A 16,456-nucleotide genomic window follows, 5' to 3' on the forward strand; every position below is an offset into this window, starting at 1 on the left:
TCACAGACACAGAATCTCAGATTTTTTGTGAGATGGGTGAGTGAAATGAGACTATGTGAGGTTCGTACATATATCAAGTGCATCAGTAGCTATTAATAATCACGATTTTATTAATGTTCTGAATTCTTTTGGCTTTTATTTGTTGATGTTTGTATAGACTGCAAATATCTGGCTACCTATATTCATCTCATCACCATATCAACTCTATTAAAGCTATTATAACTGTGTAATTGGAACAAAAGATGACATTCTTTTTGATATATTTGGATGTCCTAAGCTATTAATATACATAATATATTAATTATAGCTTCATATGAGTTGAAAAATATTAAGGAATATTCAAACAGGAAAGAAAAGTTTGCAAAGACATACATATTCATGTTATCTTATAGAACAGTAAGAAACTATGACAAATAAAGACTGACAAAGAAAAAAAAACAACAAATACACAAAATAAAATCAATTATGAGGTTTTGTTTGGAGAATGAAGTAAAGTTGAGTTTGCAATCATACAAGTGTAATGGTCAATTAGACCAATATCATAAATACTGCAGGAAAAATATCTTAAAATTAATAGCAAGTAGTATTCACCAGACATTTCATTAAAACTATTATTACAAATTAACTCAATAAATCAACTTGTACATTAAAATACAACAGACTACATACATACTCTTTGAGTGGCAATTATATTTTATCTTCAAAATTAATCTACAAAATAATCTACTTTTGAGAATCAGAACATAGATGTAAGTGTTTGTTTTCAAATTAATTTTAATATTTACATAATCCTTGGTTAATTTCTGAATAAAATACTGACTTCTGACTATATATATGTGTGTGTGTATAGCTATCTGGACAGCTGAGGGCATATCTAAAAGGGCCACTATAAAAAGCAGTGGTCCTAAGACAGTGCCCTGTAGAACACTACTCATTATTTGTCTTTCCTTTGAGGTGGCTCCACTGGCCATCACTGCCTGACTCAGCAAGTCATTTTCTTCAAGGAATGTGATTAGTTTCCTCCTGACTATTCATGCCATGACTTTGCTGATGAGTGAAGTCAGCGAGAGAGGCCTGTAATTTTTGGCATCTGCTCTGCTTCCACCTTTATGGATTGGGCATATTATTCCCTCCTTCTTGCCATTTGTAAGAAAACTCTGGAAGAGAATCTGTAGGGGTTTTGCCAAGGCACGTTTGCATGATTTGAGGAGGATTGCTGGGAAACCATCAGGGTCAGCAGTTGAATTTGAGTCCACCTCACCTATGGTTAGTATCATATTTTCTTCTCCAATGTTGATGTAATCTATCATAACTGCCTCCCTGGTTATAGGTGGCAAACAAATCCACTGGTTCATTCACTTGTCTGTTTCAACAGGGTAGTAAAGACACTTTTGAACTGGTCATTCATTACTTCACTGATCCTGGTTGGTTTATCTGTGAGTGAGTTGTCCTTCTGGAAGAGGGGTCCTATTTTGCAGTGTACTGAGCCATTTTTTTGGCATAATGAAAGAAAGCCTTTGGGTCTGACTTTTTATAACCCAGGCTTCTTTGTCTGCTCTCTTCTTCACATAGGATTGTTGCAGGCTTTTTTCAATCTCCATCAGTGTCGTTTTTAGGCGGGATATTTCACTACTTTTGCGATGTTGGTTAAAGCGATTTGCAACCTTCGTCCATCATCTCATAAGGATCTTCCTCCTCTTGGATTCTTGTTCCTTTTTGTGTTGGTCTTGTGTTCTGGGACGTATTTGTAGTATATGGCTTGCAAAACAGACATAAAATACTCTAATTTCATGCCGATGTCTGGTGTGGAGAGACATTTCGGCCAGTTCTGTCTGAGGATCTCTTCTTGGAGAGAGTTTGGGTGCTTCCTTTAGGCTGTATGTTTGTGGCTGCTTTTGGTCCATACATAGACATATCTATTATACTGTGATCTGAAATTAATATTGGCATCACTTTCACATTACGAGCAATGTCCATATTGTTTGTGAAACAGAGGTCCAATATGTTATTTGTCCTGGTTGGTCAGAGTACAATTTGCTCCATGTCAAGAAACAATAACCAAAAGGCTACAAAGAGCTAGTAGAAGTGACAATGACTTTTACTTATCCAATACACTGTATCATCTCTTACAACTGCTACAATATTTCCTGCTCCTTTCAGTTAGTAAGCTGAGTAAGATCCCATTTAATACTCACATCACTTCTCTTTAAAAACATGAAAACCAAATTGAAAATGGAGGTACAGAAATGGCTGAACATTACAAATATTGACTTCTACCAACAATAACAAGACTAGCACAAAAGTAATTATAAACAAAATTAACTTTCAAAAACTTCTCCACTCCACTCTATGCACTCAGCATAAGACAACTAGTGTGAACTAAGTTAAAGTTTAAAGTTCCATTTTTCTATGCCAAGAGTAAGATATATCGAAAAAGAAATATTTGACAAAACTATAAGTTAATACGAGCCCAAAGAAGATAATGTTTCCATCACAGTTTCTAAGTTGATTTATAGATTGTAATTGGCGTGAACTTTCTCAGTTTTATGTAATGAAACTTTTAAAAAATATTAATTTCAAATAGTTTTCATGCCACCTTGCCATGTAAAAAGCACCCAGTCCACTCTGTAAAGTGATTGATGGTAGGAAGGGAAATCCAACTGTAAAAACCTTGTCAAAACAGACAGTGGAGCTTGGTGCAGTCCCCTGGCTTGCTGACTCCTGTCAAACTGTCCAACCCATGCCAGCATGGAAGATGAATGTCAAATGATGATGATGATGATACTGATACTTTGCATGGAGCATCATGTCCTAAGTGTAATACATACCATTAGCCAGGTAGGGTAAAGTAACATTTGTGCTCATGAGCATATGTTCAATAATCTAGCATCATAAACCAACAGTTAAAGTGTCTCCATAAATGAACATTAAATCAACAAATTTATCGCTAATATATGTGAGCATTTGTTTGTTATAACTGTTTGCTAAGATGAGGGAATTTAGTTACATCATGAATCACAGGGTATTCATTGGATTAGAAGAAATGCAAAGTCAACTCTTATTAACAACTAGATATCACATAAAAGGCCCCACCTATCTCCTGTGGGTAGAGGCACAATGGCCCAGTGGTTAGGGCAGTGGACTCACGGTCATAGGATCGCGGTTTCGATTCCCAGACCGGGCATTCTGAGTGTTTATTAAGCGAAAAGACCTAAAGCTCCACGAGGCTCCGGCAGGGGATGGTGGCGAACCCTGCTGTACTCTTTCACCACAACTTTCTCTCACTCTTACTTCCTGTTTCTGTTGTGCCTGTAATTCAAAGGGTCAGCCTTGTCACTCTGTGTCACGCTGAATATCTCCAAGAACTACGTTAAGGGTACACATGTCTGTGGAGTGCTCAGCCACTTGCACATTAATTTCATGAGCAGGCTGTTCCGTTGATCGGATCAACTGGAACCCTCGACGTCGTAAGCGACAGAGTGCCAACAACTATCTCCTGTGTACAGTGAACACATTACCAAATATAATGGCCATGTGCTTAATATCAGTTCAAACTTTGCTACAGCCAATTGTGTCTGCACCACTTAGACAAGACACTTCATTTCATTGGATTCAACCTACTTAACTGATGACAAACACCACTCTGACTTCAGAGTAAACATGCAGGGAGAAAATTCCAAAAGTGCCAGAATTTCTAGATTAACTTAAACCAGGCAAATATATATATTTGGCATTAGGAAGGGCATCTAGCCATAGAAACCAATCCAAATCAGATTGGAACCTGGTGTAGTTCCCCAGCTTATCAATTTTTAGTCAAACTGTCCAGCACATGCCAACATGAAAAGCAGATGTTAAATGATGATGATACACACACACACAGGTGAGAACCTAAGTGCAAAACAAGGTGGGAAAAATAGTACTTGAATACCAAAGATAGAGTGATATGCTTTTATTAAAACTGCAAGATTATCACAAAACTGTTACTCAGAGTTTCATTATCTTGTTTGTCAGACAGTGTGTGTGTGAGTATAAAATTATAAAACATATAAGCAAAAATAAAATTTCACAACTAAATCACTTCTATTTGCATGCTCCTCATATTCAGAACAGCTTCAGTAATAAGGGGCACCAAATCACCAATTTAGACAGGGAGGACAGTGTAGAGAATGAAAGAGTAGGGTTATTACTTAGGTGTCAATGATGATTACATCATCTGAATGAGCAACTGAACATTTAAATAGAACTTCTTTTCTTGAAGAGAAACATTTATGTTCAAAGATCAGCAGAGAGAGTTGACATTCTGATCAGGTGTTTCATATTTGGAAGTAGAGAGAGAGAGAGACACACACACACACACACACACACACACACACGCACAAACAAACAAATATGTGACACATTTAGCTGATAACAGTTGTCAATCAAGTTTGGCCAAGCCTTAGTAGCTGCAAGAAAGAAAGTGACTAATTATACATACACTTCCACATGACCAAATATTTCATGTATGTATGTGTGCGTGTGTGTGTGTGTGTGTGTGTGTGTGTGTGTGTGTGTGCGTGTGCGTACACATAGCAGAGTCTTAAGGACTGGAGTATTAAATAGCCATGTTTTAACCAGATATGACAAGCAGGAAGTGAGAACCCCCTCTATTCCACTGGAAAGAATTGGATACCATAAATGGGAGAAAAAGTAACTGAGGAAGAGGCAGATTGAAATTAAAAAAAAAAAAGTATGATAATAATAAAGTAACGACAACTACTGAGTTAAATCAATAATTTCTGCAACTAATAATTTTTCTCCAAGATACAAGACATGAAAGGAAAGGAAGAGTTGTGTGAGATGAGGTTCAACCATTTGCTAACAGTGATCAAGCCTCATTTTTAGATAGGTGAAAGTGTAAAGTCATTCCTTTCCCACTACAGATATTAATGTAGTAATGATAATGAGTTGATAACTCCGTAAGTAAATTACTTGTCAATAAATAATAATGATTTCTTTTATTGACCACAAAGGTTAAAAGTATTAGGGACAATATACTGATAGAATACGGAATAAAACAAAAAAACACTGGGGAATTAACATTATGTAAAAGGTTATGCTATGTAAAAAGGATTTTCTACAACCTGATGTGCTTCCTATTACCAACCTCCACCTGTTTCCAAGCAACATAATATTCCTCATGACCAAACATATTTTTACAGAAGATTAAAAACAAAGGATATTCCATTCATTTGCAGCTATCCCATGACGTCAAGGTAAAGAGACAGCAAAACAGACTTCCTTCAGTTTCCTACTACTAAATCCACTCACAAGACTTTGGTTGGTCTGAGGCTATAGCAGAAGACACTTGCCTAAGTTACCATGCAGTGGGACTGAACCTGAGATCAAGTGGCAGGAAAGCAAACTTCTAACCACACAGCCACATCTGCACCCATTATGAATAAATAGATAATAGAAATAACAATATAGAACAAAACCACAAAAAAAAAAAAAAATGGATCCTGTATAATGAAGGTGGAAGGAGAACCATAGCTAGCGATTCAGGACATTCCATACATAACTCCAAAATACAATGACACACCAAAGACACCATTCTTCTACTTCTTATTGTCAGCCAGTGGTTGCATAATAAGAGTTGGTCCATTTAGACATACTAATTTCATCAGTCTCACCCACATTTCATCACATTTACTGCATCCTTTCAACTGCATCCACCACACAGCTTCTTTTGTTAAGGCCACTGAATAGAGCTAGACTATCCACTCTTCCAAACCAAAAGAAGTGATGAATTAGTCCCACATGAACCAACAAATCAATAATGCATAGACACTGAACTGAGTCTGTGCCAGACAGTTTTGTCATCCTGTACATCTCACACAAGTTTTGATTCCTAGTGGCCCCAACACAACTCTGCCAGCAGAATTTAACCCAAACAGAAAATTTCCTTTGTTGCACTGTCAGAGCAAGAACTTTTGCAGATCTTCCATAATTCCCAACCTGAAAAGTCATTCAGAACAGAGTACTCAGAATGTCTTCGCTGATACTCAGAACCACTCCTAGGCCATTGTTACATATGTCCTTTACTAATCCTCTATAGAATTCAAGAGTTGACTTTCCACTAGCCACATTGTCTAGCTGTTAGAGAACACTGGGCATCTGGTAACATTCCAGATGTCAAAACCCCTAACCTTAGTTTGCATTTAATCCAGGACTATAGAGATGAGTGTAGGGAGACATTGCACAAATGATGACCATACCAGTTCACTGTTATTGTCATCCAAGAATCTCTGAAGATATTACAGTCTAAGTAATATCATCAGCTATGGCATTCCAGGACACTAAGCTGATAAATCTCCTGACAAGTGGAACCTGTCCCTTCTAAATGATGCAAAAGAGCAAAACATCCCAGGCTGATCAGAAGTTTTCTGGGACAAAAAACAACAATCAGAAAGTAGTATACCACTAGACCCTAGGTCCAGCAATAGACATCATCTGCACATACAAATACAGATACAGCTCACTTTTATCATGGTTTAAGTGGGATGCCTGTGAAACTCTCCAGCCTTTGCAGCAAAGGATTCAGTGCAGAAACATAGAGAAGAGTGGGTATCTTTGGTAGATTGCCAATCCACTGCCGCAGACATATTTTTTTTAATGATTCACAAAGGATAATAGGTAAAGCTAACATCAGTGGAATTTGAACTCAGAATGCAGAGAGTTGGAATAAAGAGTGTAGTACAGTCTATCCTATAGTATAATAACTCTGAAATTACATTAACAACTAAAAAACAGAAACACACTATTAGAATCTGAGAAACCAAGTGGTGGTCAAAGAAAAGTTGAATAATTTTTGTAAAAATGACTGCATACTGTTAGGATTCAGTCATTATGTTTTTACTGTCAACTGTAAATCAAATCATTGTTGGCCAATATTATAGTAAAGATTGTATTTTTTTTTTATTAATCTCACTTGTTTTTCTCTTTAGTGTATTTCCACTTTATTAGAAAGAGTTATGGTGAAGGAAATAAACAGTGGGTCTGGAGAATGTGTACGTAATTTATGGTATGAAGGTAGTAGTCGGTCTCCACACCTAAAATATTTGAAGGTGGCAAGCAATGCTCTTTACTCTTTGTTTCATTTCACTGTTGTGCTATTAACATTTTAGTTTTTATCACTTTACTTCCAACCAATGAATTGAAAACATGTAAAGGAGGATATGAGCCTAGCTGCTGTAACTTTACATGTCTTATTAAAAAAATATTTTTTTGTTATTGTAGCCTAAAACTGTACCACAAATTTTAAAATAAAAAATTGTCCTTTTTATGTTCCAACACTCATTCCTCAGTACATTAAATATTTATATTTTTATTTTCTCGACTTTGAATGCCTATTGGTCATTTGCTTGAGCTTCGCTCAAATGTTTATTGCTTACTTGCACACTATAAAAGTCTCAGATCAGACACCCTCTAACAAAATGACATACAATAAATCATCTATCCACAGGTTTCCCTACTGTGCCCAAGTTTCTAATAAGAATGAAATAGAATATAGGATACTCAACACCATTAAACATAAACTGCACATACTACAGATATATTCCTGACAGATTACAGATATAGAGATATTTACAGACATAGTGATATTTACAGATATAGTGGAATAAATAAGCATTATATTTGACAGAGTAATCTGAATGTTAAAGGGTTAAAAGGATGACAAAGGTGAAAAGAGGAAGAGAATTATAAACACTTTGGATGCAAAGTTAATGGGTCATATTGGCTTAAATAATTCAGCAAAAGGGAAAAATTTTAGTCAATAGAATATAACTTTTTAGACTCTGTATGTTTATTTTCTCCATTCATTTTTACTTTAACCTATAACTTTTTTTGTTACTATTCAGTTGATACCATGTGGCAAGCTATGGAACCTTACATAATGTCTATTTATATTTTTAGACAACTACAAATAGATATTTTTCTTTTCCTTAATTTTTCTAAAAATTTGTTATACATCAATTTTATTACATGAATTTCATACATATCTAACAGAGTAGAAATTAAAAGATTTGGCATGGGGGTAATTTAGTTCATTTGAATCTTACAATACTAGCAGTAGTAGTAGTAGTGACGAGAGGGAGCATCGCAAGTGAGATAAATTGAAGGTAGCTCAGGCAGAAAAGAAAAAAATATTCATAAAATATATATATATATAATTAGAAAAGTAGCTTTAATTTTCTAAGGTTGTTCTATTTTCCTCAATTGATCAATAGACCAATTGAGTAAATCTTTCAGTAATGTACCTCTAATGACTACTGGAGACAGCTGTAAGCCGAATTTGCTCCAATAAAGGAAAAATATGTAATGACCATTATTTGTAACTTGTTTCTTACACACACACACACATGAAGGGGTGCTGAAAAGTTCCAGGCTTTGGAGAAAAAGAAAATAGAAGAGGATCAGTTACTGTATTTGATGGCCTATAAGATGCACTTTTTTTTAAAACCCAAAAATGGCTTTAAAAATCTCCCTGTGTCCAATGCACTCAATGTAGGCTCAAAACTTGTGACTGTTGGTAATTTATTTTGCAAAAGTATAGCCTAGGCTAGGGTGCATCCTATTCACTTGTGTGTCTTATAGGCCATCAAATACAGTAATTATGATTTTATTCAACATATTCCCCTCTCTGATTCACACATTTATTGCAGTGGTTCTTCAGTTTTTCTAAGCCCTGTAAAAGAACTCAGAAGATTGGGCCTCCAACCAGACCTTTCATGATATCCTTAAAGCCAGGAATTTTTCAGCACCCCCTATATGCATATATATATATATATATATATATATATATATATATGCACATACATACATACATCTATATATAGATATATCCCAGTGCCACAAAATTACTCATGCCAGTGTCATGTAAAAACACCTGTGCAGGCACCACATAACATCATCTGTGCTGGTGCCATGTAAAAACACCCATGCTGGCACCATGTAAGAGCACCCAATACACTCTGTAAAGTGGTTGGTGTTAGGAAGGGCATCCAGCTGTAGAGACTATACCAAAACAGACGACTGGTGCCTAATGTAGCCCTCTGGCTTGCCAGCTCCTATTGAACCATCTAACCAAAGCCAGCATGGAAAAACGGATGTTAAATGACAACGATGATGATCTATATAAAGGAACGATTATTTTCCTATTATTGATAATTAATTATTTTATATACTAAAAGATTGGTAAATAAAGTATTAAACAATCACCCACTTCTGTGCCCTTGTCTTTATCTATGAGGTAATGACAACTATTTGGAAAGTCTCCTGATCAACTTCTTCACCTGTCTTAAAAGTGTAATAGCTTATTTACTAATCCTTTAGTAAATAAAAATTTTGCTATCAATGACAGGAAAGTACTTTGGAATGTCATAGCTCGAAGATTATTCAGAATTCAAGTGCAATGAGATTCACTATCTAATCAATGATGGCAATGGAATTGGACTGACAGAAATCTCTAAAAGGAAATAAACTTTGTAAAATTCAACTTGACACTATCTGAATAACAGATAGACACCATAAATAACAGCTATAAACAATGAGTTGGTTAGAAAGAGAAATACACTATATGGCAAATAGGGAAAGAGTTAATCAGAAAAAAAAAAACAGCATAAATAGGAAAGAAATATTGGGAGAGCAAGAAAAGTGGGAGGCAGATAAGTACTGCCAGGTAAAATATATCATGTAGATATTGCAATAAATTCAAACCTATCCCTCTTTCCAATAACATAACTTTAAGCAAATGCCATTAAACAGCATTAAGTTATCAATCTAGTTTCAATTCATAGTCAGTGCCATTTCAGTTCAAGTAATTGAAGGGTTATAATGTAATGTTCTTGTGTTTTTAATAATCGCCAATATCTTCAGGTAGATATAAAATGACCAGGTTGATAACACATGGGATTATTAACTAACAGATTGTGTGTCCTATCAAGGAGGTTGTTGGCACTCCGTCGCTTACGACGTCGAGGATTCCAGTTGATCTGATCAATGGAACAGCCTGCTCGTGAAACTAACGTGCAAGTGGCTGAGCACTCCACAGACACGTGTACTCTTAACGTAGTTCTCAGGGATATTCAGTGTGACACAGTGTGACAAGGCTGGCCCTTTGAATTACCGGCACAACAAAAACAGGAAGTAAGAGTGAGAGAAAGTTGTGGTGGAAGAGTACAGCAGAGTTCGCCACCATCCCCTGCCGGAGCTTCGTGGAGTTTTAGGTGTTTTCGCTCAATAAACACTCACAACGCTCGGTCTGGGAATCGAAACCACAATCCTATGACCGCGAGTCCGCTGCCCTAACCACTGGGCCATTGCGCCTCCACTATCAAAAGAGGATAGGACACATAAAAAAAGATCACAATTAAGTAATATCTTGTAAGGGATATTCAAAGTTTACTTTTTCTTATCTCAATGCAAATAGTTATGATTGATCTAAGATCATTGCTGAACATGTAAGACTGATAAGTATAACTATTACCAAACCAGATAGTAAGAACAGCTTTGCAGGTGCACACAAACTGTACATAATATACTTCCCTTTTCAAAACTGACATGCTCAAAAAATACAATGCAGCAGGATATCAACTTGTAACCAGTGAGTGGAAACACAATCAGTTACATTCAATTCAAAATAAAAGCCATTTTTAAAGTATGTATGTATGCATGTCTGTCAACATGAACAAAGAGCAAAAAAAAAATGTAAACTATGAATTGCAGAGTTTATTCAAAACTGTGAATTCACTGTTGCTACTCTGAGTTTCGCATCGTTATTGTTGTGAGGAATGTATATTGGGAAACTCAGAGTTGCAACTAAGTGAAGCTTCAGCTTCAAATAAATGACCACAGAAATATAAAATCAACTGGCTCATTACTGGGAGTTAAGTACCTGAGAGACAAACAGCAACTAACTTCAGAAGGACAAACTTAAGAACTGTGAGACAGCAAACTACAGGGTTATGACCTCATTGTATCATGCTGAAATCTGTAATAATAATGGTTTATGGAGATGTTTAGATAAACATTTCATAAAATTCAGTGTGTTGCCTACAGACAACAAAACACCTGCTACTGATATGGGGGATATGGATGACTAAATGAAAGTCATTATGGTTTAGTTTCAATTGCTGTGTTACTGTGGACACTTGCGCTGTGAGTGAATATCTGAGCGATACGTTACTGGGGAGTAAAAATTACGTAAGGTCTTTACAAAAGAGTTTAAAAACCACAGTTGATGTGAGAAGGAGAAGAGCTAAATATACCTAAAGTTTAGAGCAGTGGTTCTCAGTCACAGCTCCCAGGGCGATAAGCATCCTTCTGGCAGCCCCTGATGTTCTTCCCTCTATAAATATAAGTTTTTCTTTAATTGACTTGTATTTTACTTTTTTTTGGTGCAGCTCCCTAAAAAAATTCAGGTTTTGGATCCAGCCTGGATGTTAAAAAGGTTGAGAATCACTGTTTTAGAGAAGAGTAGTACCAATCAATAACTATACTGGAACGAAACAATTCTAATTTGCCGTGCAAGAAATTAGGAGAGGACTTCTTTTAATAAGTTCATCACAAGAGGAGGTCACAGGCACTGCCCTTGACTTTTACAATCCTTTCAAGACTGGTGAGATTAGTGTGAATGATGCTTGTCCTGAGCAACGACAGGAAAGAACTGGAGACCTGATCCAAATACTCATGTGGATTTTATTAGAGATGTCCAAGGACCATCTGGTTATGTCAAACCAGGCAACATCTTAAGGCACATAAACTGGCAGTGTCATAAGTGGCTGGTGAGTGTTGTTGAGCTGCAGTTGTAGTTGCAGCAACAGAAGTTCAGTGTTGCAACTCCAGTTGAAGTGACAAAATGGCTTCAAATCAAATTGAAATGGGATTTGAAATAATGGAAAACTTGGCTGGTCATGAGGACTAAGCCTTGGGTAAACTTGCAGCAATTTGCATTCCATTTAGCATATGGTTCCATATTGAAAAAATTCTTTATTGAAACCAATGTTGTTTTCGATAAGGGATATGCTATATTTCTTTTCTTAGATATGGTCTAAAATAGCCACAATGAATCAGATGTATGGGCAGCTTATACCTTTATATGTATCTAGTTAGCAGTGAAGTATTTTTTCCACTTGGAAAAGGAAACCTAGCCTCTATACAATCTATGTGTAGTTGTTATGAAAGGCCAGGATTGTAAGTTTAACCGAGTATAGAAAGTATAATGGTTTTTATAGCATTTTGATCATAAGTAATAATAATGTAGTGTTGAGTGTTTGCTTCCTTCAGGATTGTGTGCATATATGTGATGTGTGCGTGTAGCTTCACACTCCCTAAAGAATACACACGTTTGCACACGTTCACACACATACACTCAAGTAAAAGTCCTAACTATTACAAAATTTATGTTTGTAAACGACACAGTCCTGTACTTCAAGAGACAATCATCATTTACTGTAGACAGAAGCGAACACAATAGTAATAAACTCGTTCAGCACAAGTCGTGTGTGTGTACGTAACAACACATACAACTGAACAAAGACTTAAATTATAAACACAAAGCGTTCAAATCTGAGAGTATGTAGTGAAGGTGGGGGAGACAGAGTGAGGACAGAGGAAGATGAGACTAAATAGGAAACTGGAAGAAAGTAGTGATATGGATTCGGTCAGTGATAAACAGAAGCAGGGAGACCCTGATTCATTCTTGGGGTAGCAGAATTGGACAGACCATCAGCGATGCTCTTAGTCGTAGTGGTAGTGATAATGATGGAGGTAAGGGGGTAGTAGACTGTGCAGTGAAAGAAGACAAAGGGGTAAAGTAATGGTGTGGCAGTGTCTGATTTTGTTCTATGGGGACTGTATTGTGAGTCATGTAAGTGGTTGCTGCACAGCTGTATTACGTGATGGTGAAATAGTAGTGAGATACTGATGTCTTCGGAACTAAAACCTAGAGCCTTGACACATGGGTTAACTAACACTACAGTGATAATACAATTGTCCCTCAACCAATAGTCATAGCCTTGATATTAATTAACATGAATCTGCCGTTGTCCATCGGTGTTTAAAAGATATAGCCAAGACAAAGAATAACACTATCCGATATATGTAGTCGTCAAACACTGCTGCAATCTACTGGAAATCCTATTCCGCACATAACTCATACACCTACGTACAGACAGTGAACACACACCGCACTGTACTAAAACACTACTGTGTGCTTAAATTATAATACACTGACACACCTTCAAACCTACACCCATCATATCAACGTTAACACAAACCTCAATCATAGACAGCTAGAAGCACACTGTGTGTGCCTCTCTCACACACATAGCATACATACTTGAACATGTACAGACGTATAAACCAATATACTAAACAACGTGGTCGTTGTACGAATGACGGTTTGTTCAAGCGGTTAGGTCCACACCCATATTCACAGATCTATATAAGAAGACGACAATAATAAATTTCGGGACTATGTTATTAAATAATAGAGGTGTGTCTATCTATCTATCCCCCTAAAACAGACAGGGCCCGTCAGAATAACATTAAAAAAAAAAAAAAAACAGATTAGCTTTTAAAAAATGAGACGAGATTAAGCCAATATGCTTCTTAGTCATAAAACTTGTAGTTCGATCTTCGACATAAGCTAATGCATTTTCCTTTCAAATACAATTACAATGTCAGTTGATACTGCAATTTTACACAAGGATAGTGTGTGTGTGAATATATATATATATATATATATATATATATATATATATATATATATATATATATATATATACATACTTATTAAAGCAAATTATTCACTAGTTATTCTTTTCCTGTGATTTCTCCCTATTCTGTATTGTCTTGGAGTTAGTTTCACATCGTAAAAAGAAAAAATATATATATATATATAGAAATCTTACACTAGACATACAGCCTCAGATTTACAAAGGATTAATGCGATGACATGACATTCATGACTTATTCTTTCTGGAGCATAAAAAACAAATAAAGTGAATATTACTGGATTAAAATATTCTGAACATGACGACCAAAATCGTTTGAGACATGAACGCTTGCAGATCCTGGTTCGCGTCTGGTTAGTGACGTTCGTGCACGGATACACACACACCGAGACATTAATTGAACCCCACTGCCAAAAATACATACACATGAGATCGAAATATTGTGGTTAGGAGGAATGACAAGTTTTATTTATTTTGATTAGCTTCTAGTCAGCCCCGATCGATCTACGATCAAATGTTTCGGGTTTGGACAGTCCTGTTTTTTCAGACACAATGTGTCCTTTCTTTTTTTTTTTAAAGTGTGGGGGGGGGGGGGCAAAACTCCCTGCATGACGTGATTTACGGAAGATTTAGTGATTATTTCTAGGAGATCGAGTGACTATGCAGAGGCTTTTAAGTTTTAGTCAGATAAGGCCAAACACATGAATCACATTGAAAACAGGAAGAGATAAAAAAAATCCGACATTTTCAATTAGGTGTTTACTGATGCATGGACACACACACACACATATATATATATATAAACAGATACGCTATTGTGATATGAAAGGTTTTGATCAGTCGATCGAATTTCCTCGTTACCGATTCTCAATTAATCGATCGACCTTCGAAACAATCTGAATTCACACACCCACATACATGTTAGTCACAAATGATTGCTTAAGGCGCACCTAATATTCTCATGAAGTAGTGTCATTTATAGATGAGATAGATACAACGACCCTGCTAATTTAGATATAAATTGACAGACGACAGGTCATATGTACACTGACAATCTCTCATTCTCTCTCTCTATGTATCATTATAATTAGTGACACGTGCACCGATTAATTTTTCAATATGTAGACAAGGAAATTAATGAGGGGGTTCAGCTTCAAAAATAATTTTCAAACATACTGAGCGCGTGTTCGTGTATCGAAAGTGACCACACCTTTAACAAACTATTCAGTTTCGGACAGTGATGACTCCCACACAGAGGTAGATTTATAGATAAGAGGGCGCGCGTACACACAAACTGGTATACAAGAGATAGAGACATAAAACGGACATGACAATCATATTCATAGATATAATTACAGACATTCATAGCCTTACACACAGAAATAAATACAAATTACGTCCTTACAAACAAAAGATCGGAATTTTATAAATACAGACATTCTTACTATTTCACACTTTTGGTTTTAATCAAATGACAACAATAAAATCTTACCTTAGTTTTATGAAAACTTTCTGACAGAGATAGTAATTAGTAAATACAAACAGGAAAGGGGAAAATTTTCAGTGTGTTTCCCGTTCTATAACAAAATAATCTCTGGAGCACCGGCAGTTTTTTGTTATTTTCAAAAATCTGAATGTTTTGTTTTTAAATTATCATAACAACTGTGATTAGTTATCCTTCTTTTTCTCGTTGTTTGATTGATTATAGTTGTTGTTTCCCTGTTAACGTCTAGCTTCTCTAAAATGTTGCCTTGCCCTCGACGACCACCTGCTCGGCTTTAATTTCCACTCGACATCAAAACTGAACAAAACTCCACTCAAATTGCCTACCCACGCATGCGCACGCACCAAAAGTAATTCGCTCTTCCGTGCGTTGAGAGAGAAATTGTTTCTTCTCTCCCCCTCTCTCTCTGTCTACCTCTATCTCTTTCTCCCCCTCTCTCTTTGTCTTCCTCTATCTCTTTTTTTATCTCCTCTCTCTATCTGTCTCCCTTTATCTCTTTCTCCCCCTTTCTCTCTGTCTCCCTCTATCTCTTTCTATTTTCCCCTTCTCCCATTCCTTTTACTTTACCTACCCTCCCGCTCTCTTTTCGTTCTTATTCTTTTTCTCTCCAGCTCAACTTACCTATACCTATATCTATCTTTTATATTATCCACTCCTTTTCTTTTCTATCATTTTTTTTGGGCCTTATCCTGTTGTTTTCCCTGTGATTAAATTTGACTTCCTTTCTCTTTTCCTTTCCGTTTTCTCTCCGCGCCCCTCACTTTTTCTGTTTTTTAAATTTTTTTCCCTTCTTTCTTTCAAACTTCTTTCTTTTCCTCTATTTCTCATTTAGTTTCCCCTCCAGCCATTTCTCTCTCTCCCTCATTCTAAATTTACAACACCCTCTCTATCTATGAGTATCTCTCTCTCTCTCTCTCTCTCTCTCTCTCCCTATAATTCTAATTTAACCACACCCTCTCAGTCTTTCTCTTTCTCTAATTTCTCTCTCCCCACGGTTCTTTTCCTCTACCGTCTTCGACTCTTAATTTTCTTAGGTTATCATTTTCTCCTGCAACTCACCCCCCCCGTCTCACTTTAACTTCCACTATTTCATTTACAACGTACTCTTACCATTACTCTAATTACCCATTTCACTATCTTCATCAGGAAAAAAAACTTCACTGTTTAAATTTAA

The 16,456-nt window shown here is 36.2% G+C and overlaps 1 protein-coding gene across 2 annotated transcripts in view; it reads right to left on the minus strand.

Moving 5' to 3' along the window:
• LOC106880565 (myosin regulatory light polypeptide 9) overlaps window positions 1-15,597 on the minus strand; it is an 81,069-nt gene extending 65,472 nt beyond the window's left edge. Inside the window, exon 1 of one of the 2 annotated variants that reach the window (XM_014930560.3) lies at window positions 15,271-15,597. Coding sequence is in view for 1 of the 2 variants with exons in the window: in XM_089356454.1 (XP_089212580.1) it covers window positions 13,956-14,206 (251 nt within the window). In the remaining variant the exon portion in view is untranslated. Of the gene's footprint in view, window positions 1-13,955; window positions 14,222-15,270 lie in introns of those variants that run through there. The other variant, XM_089356454.1, reaches the window with a different exon arrangement.
• Between the last annotated feature and the right edge of the window lie 859 nt (window positions 15,598-16,456).

Source organism: Octopus bimaculoides, chromosome 8 (assembly GCF_046866305.1).
Source record: "Octopus bimaculoides isolate indiv1 chromosome 8, ASM4686630v1, whole genome shotgun sequence".
Classification (NCBI taxonomy): domain Eukaryota; kingdom Metazoa; phylum Mollusca; class Cephalopoda; order Octopoda; family Octopodidae; genus Octopus; species Octopus bimaculoides.